At 35.9% G+C, this 14,095-nt stretch overlaps 1 protein-coding gene across 5 annotated transcripts in view; it reads left to right on the top strand.

Annotated features, from left to right (window-relative positions):
- NUP98 (nucleoporin 98 and 96 precursor) overlaps window positions 1–14,095 on the top strand; it is a 95,966-nt gene that overhangs the window by 69,437 nt on the left and 12,434 nt on the right. For all 5 annotated transcript variants that reach the window (XM_072610260.1, XM_072610263.1, XM_072610261.1 and 2 more), the window contains 4 exons: window positions 397–553; window positions 1,725–2,154; window positions 3,580–3,809; window positions 6,281–6,550. In XM_072610260.1, coding sequence (XP_072466361.1) covers window positions 397–553; window positions 1,725–2,154; window positions 3,580–3,809; window positions 6,281–6,550 — 1,087 coding nt within the window. The remainder of the gene's footprint in view (window positions 1–396; window positions 554–1,724; window positions 2,155–3,579; window positions 3,810–6,280; window positions 6,551–14,095) is intronic.

Below are 14,095 nucleotides of genomic sequence, written 5' to 3' on the forward strand. Positions count from 1 at the left end.
GCAGGTTAGTGGCAGAACCAGCACTCTCCTCATCCCCTCCAATTCACTGATCAGTCCAAGGGTCCCTATCCTTGCACATTACCTCACATCCAGTGGAAAACAAGGACAGCGTTATATAGAATTGATTTCCTGTTGATTGTATCAACTGAGCCACAGGAGATTTATGGTATTGTATATATGTGTATGTAATACATGCATATAAATATGTATGTACATACACATGTATATACACATGCATGTATACATATGTGTGTATATGTATGTGTATTTTATACACACACACACTTTAATAGGTTTGAAGGACAGAGTTTTTCATGCTGTAGCTAATACATTATTGCCCTAATGACCTTGGAGACTTTAGGGGAACAAACTCAGTCTGTGGTATTGTTCTTTTAGATCATGAAAGCATCTTTGCTTGCTGAAGAAGAAGAGGCAGATTGGATCCTTGATCAGCGCTTTGGCAAGCTGCCTTCCAAAGTAGACCCTTCTCAAGAAATCTGTTCTCCCAGACTTCCCATTTCATCAGCACACCCACCAAAATCTCGAACATTAGGTATGGTAAGAAGAAATAATGAAATGTCAGCGAATAATTCATAAAAAGCATAACACAAAAATTTGCTTTCAAATAGGGCTCTGAGCAAATACTCCTCTTTATTTTCTTCCAATTTTTCTGTACTTTCTTATGAATTATCTCTTTTGTCCCCTCAGGACTGTTAAGCACTCCACTCTTTCTCTCTCTTCCAGTAACATACATAGAGTAGGAAGGGATTTCTTCTTCCTTTGATTTCCTAATACCTCACATGTTGTAACCATATTCTAATTTGTATTCTTGGTGTTTGTGTACAGGATTATTTCCCCTAGTAGACTTTAAGCACCCTATTGGCAGGAATCATGTTTTACTTCATCCTTGTGTCTAGCACTGTGCACTGAATGGGTTAGGTACAGACAGATGTTTTTTTTGAAATAATGTGATTAAAGATAACAACAGAATTCGAAAAAAACTCTTACTGAATGTCCTGTTACTTAATTAACTTGATCAGAAAACATTTGATTTAAAATTACATTATACTATACCAATAGAATATCCTTGTGAGAGAAGCACATGCAAAATACCAGGTCTTTATGAGTAAATGAAAAAAAAATAATTTGCTATTTGCCCCTTTTTGGGTCTGATAATAATATGAATTAATTCATTAGGTATTTCTATGTAAAACTGCTCCCACCAACGTTATTCTTCAATAACATTAATATTATAACCAGATTCCTGGATTTTGTGACAAAACCCATGGTGTAGTGTTGGTTGGCTAAATGCCTGAGATACAAAGGAGGTGATTGGTATTCATTCATACTAATAATTGAACTCCAGTCAGTCTGTTTCTGAATATGCTTTCATGGAAACTAGCTATCCCCTTAATGTCATTTATCTTAACATTGTGTATTTGTGGAACCAGTTAATGGTAAGAACTAAAATATACCTGTACAGAATGTCCTGTTATGCCTTACTAAACCTATACTCCATGTGAGAGTAGTTATATTTTTATTATTAGTTCTTTACTATAATTTGGTAGATATTACATTTTATCCCACTCCAGCACCTAACAAATAATTTGTACTAAAGATTAATTTAGGGAGTCTTGATCTAATGTCATTGTGGGCTGCATTTTTTTTTTAAAGGAGTAATAGATTAACTGTGCTTTCTCTTAATATTTTTTCCCTTCCCTCAGTTGGTGGTTTGCTACAGTCAAAGTTTACAAGTGGAGCTTTTCTCTCGCCAAGTGCCTCTGTGCCAGAATGTCGAAATCCCAGAACTTCATCTTTAACAAGTGCCCCTTCTGCATCTCCTTGGACAGTCCCTCCACCACTAGCCCCTGTATTTGCAGTGCCCACCCCAGCACCTGAAGTCCAGTTAAAAACTGTGGGTGCTCGAAGACAGCCAGGCCTTGTTCCGCTGGAAAAATCTGTCACTTGTGGCAAAGGAAAGCTCTTGATGGATATGGCCCTCTTCATGGGGCGTTCATTTCGAGTTGGCTGGGGCCCCAACTGGACCTTTGTCAATAGTGGTGATCAACTGAGTGGATGCCAGGAACCTGGAGATCATCACAACACTGAATCTATGGAATATGGATTCCTGCCTAACCCAGTAACTGTCAAATCGTGAGCAATGTTTCTCAATTTGTTCAACAATTTTTATTTTTTTTTTTGGAGAGATAAGAAGGTGGTTGAAAAGGCTATGAACAAGTCCTTGGGTGAGGACTTTTGACTGAGTCCCAAGTTTTACAGAACAAATCCTTTTCTTAAGGGAACTTGTTTTGTGAAGTTTGGATTTAGTCAGAGGGCTGCACTTGAGGACCTAGAGGGCTTAAGACTACAGGTTCCCCACCCCTGACTAGATAACCCCTGAAGTTCCTTCTAGCTTCTAAACAGGACCTTGATTATATTGAGTTCATTTTGATGTATATTAATGAGTTATTGACCTTTTTAATGTGAAATATGTAATTTTCATCATTGATCTTTCATAATACCTGTAACTGTCATGTACCAGTATTGATAGAGGTTTAGTGTCTGAACCAAGGGAAATGATATATTGTGAACTAGTCAAAACCTCCCAAGCTTATGTTCAATTCTGATTATCAAACTTTATGACAAAGAACAAGCCAGAGAGCATAGAAGGGAGAGCAGTCAGTCAAGGTGGTGGTGGGGTTTAAGTTTTTAACAAAAATCTTTCATCTCCCCATCTCCATTGTGTGTAGGGAGAAAGGGGGTAGAGAATATAACATACCTTGACTACAAATATGTATGATCAAACAAAACAGATTTCTGCTCTCAAGGATTTTGGAAACCATGTTATAGAAGAATTGATTAAAAGAACTGGCAAGAGGGGGAAGTTTTAGCCTGGGCTGGGGGTGAAAATGAAAAGATCAGTCTTCAAATACTATCTTTAGGCAAAAGGAATAGAGTTGCTCAGCCTGGGCCCAGAGGAAAGAACTCTAGGATACGTGAGATAAAGTTACAGGAGACATATTTTGCTTCAACACAAGGAAGAACTTCACTGTAATTAGGGGTATTCCCAAATGAACAGACTGGCTTAGTATAGTTCCTTAGCATTGTAGTTGTTCAAGTGAATGCAGGCTTACCACTTGTCTGGATGCTATAGAAGGGAATTATGGTTGAGGATGGGCGAAGAGGTTAGGTAGATGACATTTGAGCTTCCTATGGCTCTTAAGATTCTGATTCTTCTCAGTTATTCAGCTGTCTAAGCTTAGATACTTGGCTGTTAGACCTACCTGATGTCCTATAATATCTCAGTAGAACCTTTCCATCTTTGGAATGAGATAATCATTCTAAAATCTAATTGAACCAATGTTTGTGGCTACTATAAACTATAATTTACTTCTGAGAGCAGCCAGAGCATAAGCATGATTTAATTCTAAGAAAATGTGTATGATTTTTTTTCCACTGTATGTAATTGAGCGCTGTATCATTTGACCTTAGTGCTCCAAATTCCTTTAAATTATATGTTGTGTGGTCTAATATCCCTTAATCTTAAAATGCATACTGACTTAATTTCTTACTTTTTAGACTAACAGAGTCCGCATTCAAGGTCCATGTGGAAAAACTGAGCTTGAGACAAAGGAGAATGGATAGAGATTTACAGTTATACCAGACTCCCTTGGACATCAAACTTAAGCACAGCACTGTCCATGTAGATGAGCTATGTCCTCTCGTGGTCCCCAATCCTGGAGTAGCAGTCATTCACGACTATGCAGACTGGGTGAAAGAGATATCAGGAGACTTAGCAGAATCAGAAAGTGAGTATTCATTCTGGCTGCCCTAACTCAGTTGGTGTCAGAACACAGAAAATAGAATATGAAGACCTAAAAGGAAAAGTTTTCTTACTCTAATTTTTTTTTAAATGAATAGATTCTGATACAGGTAAGGGAAAGATCTTAACAATTTAGTTTAAAGTAAGACCCAGAGACCAGGACTTGTCCAAGGTCACATATCTAGTAATTGGTTCTTGAGATTTAGAGCTGTTGTTTTATAGAATAGTGTAAAGGAAACTGAAACCTAGTGAGTCTGTGTCCTTCCTAAAGCTAATATTTGTTAACGCTAGAAGGACCAGGTGACACCGAAAAGTTACAGTTTTTACTTTGAATCAAAAATTGTCATCCTACTATGTTTTTTAATTTTCTTTGCCTTATAAATAAACAAATGTAATGCTTCAATTGACATAGCTTGTTCTTTCAAGGTATTATTACATTCAGGTCCTTCCAGTGTCTAGCACCTACTACGTACCAAGCACTTTGGTGGGCTCTGGGAAAGCAATAGAATACAAAGAATGAAACAGTCTCAGAGAGGCTAGAGAAGACAGGTACATAGATACGTATGCAATGTATACAAGGTAGGCTTGATAGGGAAAGTATCTCTTGAGCATCATGTTAAAGGAAGATAAGGATTCTTTTTGGTGGGGATGAGGATGTGTATCCTAGTCCACACAAAGGTACACAGATGAGACATGGAATTTGTGTGAGCAGCAGAGAAGATTGCTTGTTTGGCTGGACCAAGAGGTACAGGGATGAGGAGTAAGTATAGTTGTGAATGGACTTTAGAAGTCAAACAGGAGGGGAGGAAGGAAAAGTATTTAGACCATCAAAATAGTCATAGTCTAGGAGAAAAGGTAATAAGAGCATGAACTAAGATGGTTCTGTATAAATAGAGAGAAAGGTGTTATATGCAAGAGATCCTATGGAAGGTAAGATTTTATAACTGATAGGATGTGTGGCTCTGTGAATCATCTACATTGAAATCATAGTTAAACCTAGGAGCTGATCTGGTCCCAAAGTAAGAATATGCAGAGAGAATGGGGCCAGGAGAGAGCTTTGGAAAACACCCACAGTTGTTAAGATATGGATGATTACCTAGTAAAGAAGCCTATGAAAAGGCAGCCAGATGGATAGTAGGTGTTTTCATGGGAATTTATTCTGATAATGCACAATCTGGTGTTCTAACAAAAGCATAGCTCTTGTGACCTCAAAATCAAGTTCTCTTGCACCTGTTGTGTTAATAAGTGTTGTGAAAAAGCAAGACTACATTTCTAGAAATGTTCTTCCCCTCCCAAAAATAGTAGCTTTCCAGTGAAGGACCCATTCATAAGATATTTAAATTAGGGAGGACTTGAGAGGTCATCTACTATAATCTCCTGCCCCACACAGTGTTATCTTTTATATAGTACCACTGACAAGTGGACATCTGACTTAAGAATGTTTTTAATGTTGTGGGTAAACCAGATTGTGAAGCTTTTAACTCCTTCCTTTGCCTTTTTTGATAGTATATCTGTTCTTAAAGGCTGAGCTCAAGTGTAGCTTTCTCTGACACTGGTAGGTCTCTTCCCTTCCTGGATTACAGTAATACCCATTGTCTTTATATTATGCCTTTTGGTACTTGATTATACTATCTCTTGTATTGTCTTAATTATTTTTTAGCACAGTTCTAGAAATACAGTAGGCATTTATTCATAATACGTGCAAGTACTATGTAGTGATTTGCACAGTCCTTTGCAAAATATCTTCACATATATTATTTTTGATTGACTTAGAAGAGTTTTTGTGGTTCCTATCCTTAGGGAGTTCATCTTTAGTTCAGAAACTAAATTTAAGCATCTGTTGTGTGTAGGCCCTTTTGTTCAGCAGTTGGGAAAACCTGAGGATATATAGGCTCCTTACCTTTATTGAACTTAGAGTCCCTAATGAAGAGATCTGGGCAGAAGTGGGGAAAAAAATGATCACTGAAAGTAAAATCTTCACTGACCTTTATAAAATAAGGGGCTTGGACTAGAAAATGTTATCTTCCAGCTGGACAGAGGCAGGAAAGATTTTAAAATTAAGCAGGAACATGTAAATATAAGTACCACCACCACACACGGTATTTTAGCAGATTTCCTGAATTGGGAGAATTTGTTAGGGATCAGCATTTCAAAGTGTACTGTGAAGATAATTAGAGCATGGAAAAACAAGTATGAAATATAGGCCTTACTGGAATAGTGTTGGAATATGCAGTGATTATAGCCTAGGATTCAGCACAAAGTGAAATGAAGTTAAGAATAGTTTCTTCAGTGAGGAAGTGTTTTGGTGGAAGTGGCAAGAACAACCACAGTGTGTGTGTGTATGTGTGTGGGGGTCTCTGCCTCAGTTTAGTTTAGGCAAGTCAGCCCTGCTGCCCCCTGTTCTTGCCGGGACTAGGACACATTTCTACACTGAAGCTTTTGCTGCCTTTCCATTAGCTGTAGTAAAGCACTGGAGCCTGACATGGACACTCTGTGAAGCCATCTGGGGTCACCTGAAGGAATTAGAGGATCAGCTGGATGATCCTAGTGAGTATGTGCAGAGCTTGGAGCGCCGAAGAGCTTTCTCCCGTTGGCTGTCACAGACAGCAGCTGATCGCATTGAGGAGGAAGTAGCCCTTTCCCGACAAGACAATCCTGTGGAGGCAGTCTTCAGCTACCTCACAGGCAAGAGGATTGGTGAGGCCTGCCGCCTGGCCCAGCAGACAGGTGAGAGATCCAGAGTCCAACTCAGCAATTAAGGTCTCTTATCATTCATCTTGTCACATACTTACATAGTATCCTGTTTGTTCTCTAATTGTTTCTTGTGATCTCCTTTTGTGTTTTCTGATTATTTCTCTGATCTCCCTAATGAATCTAGAAGCTTCTAGGAGGTAGTATTTATCACCCCATAGTTAACACAGTACCTCAGGTTTTTATTGAATGTAAGAATTACACAGGTGTCTTAGAAAGAGCTTTCTGAAGAGGGATGTACTCTGTCTGATAGCAGTTATATGATAGTAAAAAGAGGGCTGGCCTTTGAAGCATCACCTGCAAAAGTATCTGGGCTCAACATATTCCAGCTCCATGATCCTCGTAGAATGGAGTAGTAAGTGAAAATAGAAAGAGACTACTTAACACCTCCAAAAAGATAATACAAACAAAAAACATACAAAAATGCCATAGCCCAAATTCTAAATATCCAAATCAAAGAAATAAAGTACTTACTATAAATAGCTTCAAGTACCAGAAACCCACAATTCGGCTAACATAAGACTATGCTGCAAAATGTGATAGAGAAAATCTTGGCATATATTCCAAAACGCAAACTTAGCTTGCCAAACTGAGTATAACCTTATTTGAAAAGAGAACTTCCCAGCCTTTCTGGTGAAAAGACAAGAACTGAGTAGAAATTTTGAAATGCAAACACAAGAGTCGAGATAAATACATTTCAGTAATTGGAGGAGGAGTAAATCATGAAGAGCTTACATTCTGGTAGATGGACAAAAAGAAAGGTATCCCTTTAGGATGCATCTGTTTTCAAAGACGCAGAGGAAGTTAAGTAACATAAAAATGTGGAGATAAGGTTTTGTTTTGTTCTGATCTTTTTGGTTTTAAGAAAGGAAAAGAATACAGTAGGGAAGAAATGAGAAATAACGTTGAAAGATCTGACTATTTTGAATAGGTAGGGTACTGGGAGGAATTGGAAAAAGAAATTAGAGGTATGGAAGAAAGTGTCAGAAAGGGAATTAAGAGCCCAGCACATAAGTTAAACCTTCCTCAACCAGTAGACTCCTTGAAAATTAGAAGTAAAGAAATTAATGATTTCCATAAGACAATAAGCTATATTAAGATAAAGTCAAAAGGCAGGGGGCAAAATAGAAGATATCTCATATCAAAAAGCAGTTGACCTATAAAACAGATGAAAGAAAAATAATTTAAGTTGCTGGACTACCTGATAATCATGACCAAAAAAAAAAAAAATTCTAGACATCATATTTCAAGAAAGCATAGAAGAAAATTGTTCAAATTTCTTAGAACCAGATAGCAAAGTGAAAATAGAATGCATCAGTTACCTCCTGAAAGAAACCCCCAATTACAAAACTCTCAGTAACATTCTAGCTAAAATCCAGAGCCTCCAGGTCAAAAAGACACAAATAGACAAATACACAAGCAGTCTGAAAGAAAGAATTCAAGTCCCAAGTAGCCTCTCAGGATCGCACAAAATATATAGCAGCTAACACTATGAACTGTTTACATTTTAATATGAGGAGATGATAACATGTGTGTTCTCAGGACATCATCATTGTTCAATGGATCATAGAGGTCTGAGAGTGGTTTTGTTGGTCTTAAAAGAGGGAAAGAAAGGAAAGGGAAAAGGAACTGGAAAGGGGGGGTTATCTCATATAATCTCTTATTATATAGAATAGAAAACTACAGGCAAAGGAAGAGATGGAAGAAGAATAAATGTCCCTTAACATCTCTTTATCTCAGCTTGGTCACAGTGGGGAAGAATACCCACAAACACACAGTTAGTTGCAGAAGTGCATTTCATTCATCAGGGAAACAAAGGAAAGGACTGAATCAAGGCAAAAAGAGATCTCTGATCCATTAATTTAAAAAGCCAAAAGAAACCTAAAAAAAGTTAATTAAGATCTCTGGTAATTGCTAAATAAGAGTATAAAGGGGAGAGAGAGAGAGTGAGTGAGTGTGTGTGTGTATGTATATTTCCCAGTTATGCTGCCAACTTTACAAAAATTGAACATGTGCTAGGGCATTTTTAAAAAATCTCAAACAGAAAAACAGAATTATTAAACATAACCCTTTATTGACCATAATAATAAAAATTATAATCAAAATAAAATAAATGGATTTTGAAGAAAAGATTAGAGATTAAAAAATGGCAGCTAATTAGTCTTAAAGAATTGGTAGATCAAGAACCAATCATAATTAATAGATAATCTCATCAAAGAAATGGAGTCAACATAACACATCTTTTGGGATGTAGCAAAGGCAGTATTTACTGGAAATTTTTTCCAGCAAAAAAAAAAATAGATTGAGAAATTGAAAGCACACCTTAAAAAACATAGAAAAGCAACAAATAAAAAAGGCAAACTAAACAAAACTAAACTAAAACAGAAATTTTGAAAATAAGAGCACATACAGTTGAAAACAAAATATTGAAATGATAAAAATTGAAAATGCTTCCCTATCCTACCCCCACAGCCCTATTAGAATAGGGGTATACTGTCTACCAAGATAAAGTTAAAATGGGCACATGATTTAGACATGAATGGTGATGCTATAAACAATTAGGAGAGCAAGAAATAGTTTACCTGTCAGATGTATTTTGGCTAAGTTGATCAAAAGAGAAAAGGAAAACCAAATTGTCAATATAAAAAATGAAAAAGGGAGAATTCAAAGTAAAGAGGAAATAATTAAAAACCATTTTTGCCCAACTATATACCAACAAAACTGAAAATTTTTGAAATAATGGCTTTTTAATGTTATCTTATATTTTTCTATCACGTTGATTTCTCCTTGTCTACTTCCCCTTTTCCTGCCTAGAGAGTTGTCCTTTATAAGTATTTTTTCTTTCAGTTTATAAAAATATTTATTTATTTATGTATTAATTTTTTTTCAGCATTCACTTTTGTAAGATTTTGAGTTTTAAATTTTCTCCCTCTCATTCCCCTTTCCCCTTTCCAAGAGAGCATGCAATCTGATATTGACCATAAATGTACAATCATATTAAGCATATTTCCATATTAGTCGTGTTTTAAAGAAGAGTTAGAACCAAAGGGACAAACCACAATAAAGAAGAAACAAAAAAAAAGAGAAAATAATATGCTTCCATCTGCCTTCAGACTCCATAGTTTTTATTCTGGATGTGGACAGCATTTTTCATTGTGAGTCTTTTGGAGTTGTTTTGGATCCTTGCATTGCTAAGAAGAGATGTCTATCAAAATTAGTCATCGCACACTGTGGCTGTTACTATGTACGATGTTGTTCTGGTTCTGTTCACTCAGCATCAGTTCATGCAAGTCTAAAGTCTGCCTGCTTATCATTTCTTATAGCACAATAATATTTCATTACATTCATATTCCACAACTTGTTCAGCCATTCCCCAATTGATAGGCATCCCCCTCGATTTCCAATTCTTGGCCACCACAAAAAGAGCTGCTATAAATATTTTTGTACATGTGGATGGGTTTCTTTCCCATTTTTATGATCTCTTTGGGATACAGACCTAGAAGTGGTATCGCTGAATCAAAGGGTATGCAGTTTTATAGCCCTTTGGACATAATTCCAAATTGATCTCCAGAACTGTTGGATCAGCTCAAAGATCCACCAATAGTGCATTAGTGTTCCAATTTTCTCACTGCTTTGTCATGTTAGCCAATCAGATAGGTGTGATGTGGTATCTCAGAGTCATTTTAATTTGCATTTCTTTAATCAATAGTAATATGAAACATTTTTTCATATGACTATAGATAGCTTTAATTTCTTCATCTGAAAACTGTCTATTCATACTATTTGACCATTTATCAATTGGGGAATGACTTGTATTCTTATACATTTGACTCAGTTCTCTATATATTTCAGAAATGAGCCCTTTATCAGAGACACTAGCTATAAAAATTGTTTCCCAGCTTTTTGCTTCCCTTCTAATTTTGGTTGCATTGGCTTTGTTTGTGTAAAACCTTTTAAATTTAATTTAATCAAAATTATTCATTTTGCATTTCGTAATGTTTTCTATTTGTTTGGTTATAAATTCTTCCATTCTTCATAGATCACAGGTAAACTATTTTTTGCTCTCCTAATATGTTCATAGTATTATGTCTAAATGTCATTATGTCTAAATTCATGTCTAAATCATGTACCCATTTTGACTTGATCTTGCTGTGTGGTTTCAGATGTTGGTCTATGCCTAGTTCTTGCCATCCTGATTTTCCAGTTTTCTTAGCAGTTTTTGTCAAATAGTGAGTTCTTATCCCAGAAGCTGGAGTCTTTGGGTTTATCAAAAAGTAGATTACTGTAGTCATTGACTATAGTAATATAGAGTGTCTAGAGTGTCTTGCGTACCTAACTTATTCCACTGATTCCCCCACTCTATTTCTTAGCCAGTATCAAGAAGTTTCGATGATTGCTTCCTTATAATAAAATTTTAGATCTAGTACAATTACTCCACCTTCCTTTGCATTTCTTTTCATTAATTCCCTTGATGTTTTGGTAGCTGTTTTCTTAAGGTGATAGGTGTACTGGGTGTGGGTGGCAGGATTAGCACGATTGATGAGTACATCAAAAAAAAAAAATCTGTTAATATTATGCAGTGTTTCATACTTATGGACATTTCCTACTCTCATCACTCCTCTGCGAAAGAGCTAGGGTTGGGGAGGGGAGGAAGAAGAGGTGTCTTTTCATGTCTCTTCTTTGGGGCCATGCTTATTTCTTATACTTTCAAAACATTCATTTTTAATTGCAAAGCTGACAAGTCAAGTGAACAGATTTTTATTAAAAAAATATATAAAATACCTAGATTAACAGAACAAAGTAATTTTCCAGTCTCTGAGAAAGAAATTGAATTTGCCATAAAGGAACTCCCAGAGGGAGAAGAAAGGCCAGAACCAGATGGATTTACAAAATAAATTCTATCAAACATCCAAAGAATCGTTAATTTACATTAAATTGTTTTCAAAAGTAGAGAAAAAAGGAATCCTAGCAAACTAGGATTAAATGAGACAAATATGGACGAAGGAGAGACAGAGCAGAGAAAGAAAGCCATACACCTTAGCCTTAATGAATCTTTATTATCTTTGATGAACATCAAAGAGGCTACAGCAACATATTTAAAAGATTATATACTATGACCAGGTTGGATTTTTATGAGGAATCCATGGTTGTTTCAATATTGTTTCTGTGTAGTAAATCCAACAAAAAGCACATGATTATATCAATAGATATAGAAAAGGGTTGGTTCCATACAATTAAAACATTTGCACAAGCACATCTTTCTCTGGTAAAGTTCTCATCTCAAAGATATATACATACTGTATATATATATATAAATATATACACACACACACACACACACACACACACACACATATATATGGAATATTTTCAAATTTATAAGAACAGGAGTCATTCTCTATAAAATATTAAGAGGATATGAACGGGTATTTTTCAAAAAGGAAGAAATCCAGGCTAGCAACAACAATATGAAAAAATATCCCAAATCAGTAATAATTCAAGAAAGGCAAATTATAAAACAATTGCAGTTCTGCCTCATACCATCAGATTAGCAAAGATGACCAAAAAGAAAATTTATTGCAATGTCTTTAGGAGGACAGGCATATAAATGAGCTGCTAGTAGGACTTGAATTGATCTAAACATTGTAGAAAGCAATTTCGAAGTGTACCTACAAAGTCATTAAACTGTGTGTGCCCTTTCACCCAGCACTGCTAAACAAAGGGATCAAAGAAAGAAGTCTTTTCTGGACCCATGTGAAAAAAATATATAGCATTAATTTTTATTACAGTAAAGAATTTGAAGCAAAATGGGTGGCTATTAATTAGAGAATGGCTGAATAAATTATGGTATGTGAATATAATGTAACATTTTTGTGTTAAAAGGAGTGACAAAAATGACAGATTCAGAAAAATCTATGGGGAACCTGTATTTGAAATGAGGCAGAGTGAAGTGAGCTGAATCAGGAGAACAATTGATAGAATAACTAAATTATAAAGAAAATGACTGCAATAAAAGTAGAAACTGTGATTGATGCAGTGGCTCTAGAGAACTAACGTTTAATTATACTTATCTCTTGGAGGAAAGGTAGGAATGTTGAATGAGACATACATGTTCAGGCATGGGTGTTTGATTTGTTTTGTTTGACTTTATGTTAATATCTTTTTTTAGAGAGGGGAGTATTAAGTAGTAATAGTTACTTAAAAAAAATAAAGGCATGTCAACGAAACGCTAAAAAAAATATACAGAGAAGAGAACAGAAATAAGTTCTTAAGGAGACAGACAAGTTGCATAGTATTAGAACTGCCATAAAATTAATAGTCTACTTTTTTCAAAACCAAACTGTGCATAATGTTATAAGAGATGTACAGTGTCATACCTAGCCCTCTTTTATTTTATTCTTTGTGTAAGGAATATTTGTTAATGTTATCAAGTTAATAATAATAATTGAAATATTTTTTTAAGTCATAGGTAATAAAGCATATATATCAGCTAATTGTTATTCAGCACAGTCTCTAGCACCATCTGTGGCTTCTGCTTCAGAGAATGAGAACTGACCAAACTCTCATTACTAAATTATCAATGCAGACTTTTTGAGAGTGGTAGTGGGAGATAGGAGAAACTTTTCCTTAAAGTTCTTTTACGTAGGAATATTCATTAACCAGAATCTTCATGTATGTGACTCTGCCATTACTGTTGGTATGAAAAAGATCACTCTTCTCATGAAGACTATTTCCTATAGTATAGACAGCTGTCTTCTGAGGAATACCTGCCATTTTGAAATAGAGTATCTATCATCAGGCTAGTTGATTTCCTATTTATATTCCAGTTTACAGAACTCTGTGATATTTTGCCTGAATGTGATAGTACATAATGAAGGATACACATTCTTCAATAGTCAGCCCTAATATATATAGCACTTTAAGGTTTGCAGAGCACTTGGCAAATATCTCATTTTATCCTTATAGCAGTACTGGGAGGTGAGTGCTATTAATTAGTATTCTCATTTTATAGAATTGGAGATGGAGACAGAAGTTAAGTAACTTGCCCAGAGTCACACCTAGTAAGTGTCTGAAGCTGGCTTTGAAGTCAGGTCTTCTTGACTCCAGGTCCAACACTTTATGCACTGCACCACCTATCTACCCATATTTATTTCATGCATGAATCCTTTTTTAGTTTGAGATTAAATCATAGTAGCACCGATTTAGAGCTGGGAGGAACTTTAGAAAACATCTAGTCCAACCCCTGGTTTTGCAGTTGGGGAAATAGAGACCTAGAGAGGTCTCTACTGTGAGACCTATACGTGTTCTGACTGCACCATAGAAAAGTGAGGAGAACTGAACCTTTGCTTAGGAAATTTCTCTTAAATGTTGAAGAAATGGACAAGAGTGCTGAAGATAATAGACAGTATATAGTGCAGTACAGAAGACACTGACCCTGCGCTGGTCAGTTTCCTTCCTCTCCTTCCTTCTTACCTTCATCATGGTATTCCTATTTTGAAATAGGAATAATGAATAGAGCAC

Source organism: Notamacropus eugenii, chromosome 5 (genome assembly GCF_028372415.1).
Source record: "Notamacropus eugenii isolate mMacEug1 chromosome 5, mMacEug1.pri_v2, whole genome shotgun sequence".
Taxonomy (NCBI): Eukaryota; Metazoa; Chordata; class Mammalia; order Diprotodontia; family Macropodidae; genus Notamacropus; species Notamacropus eugenii.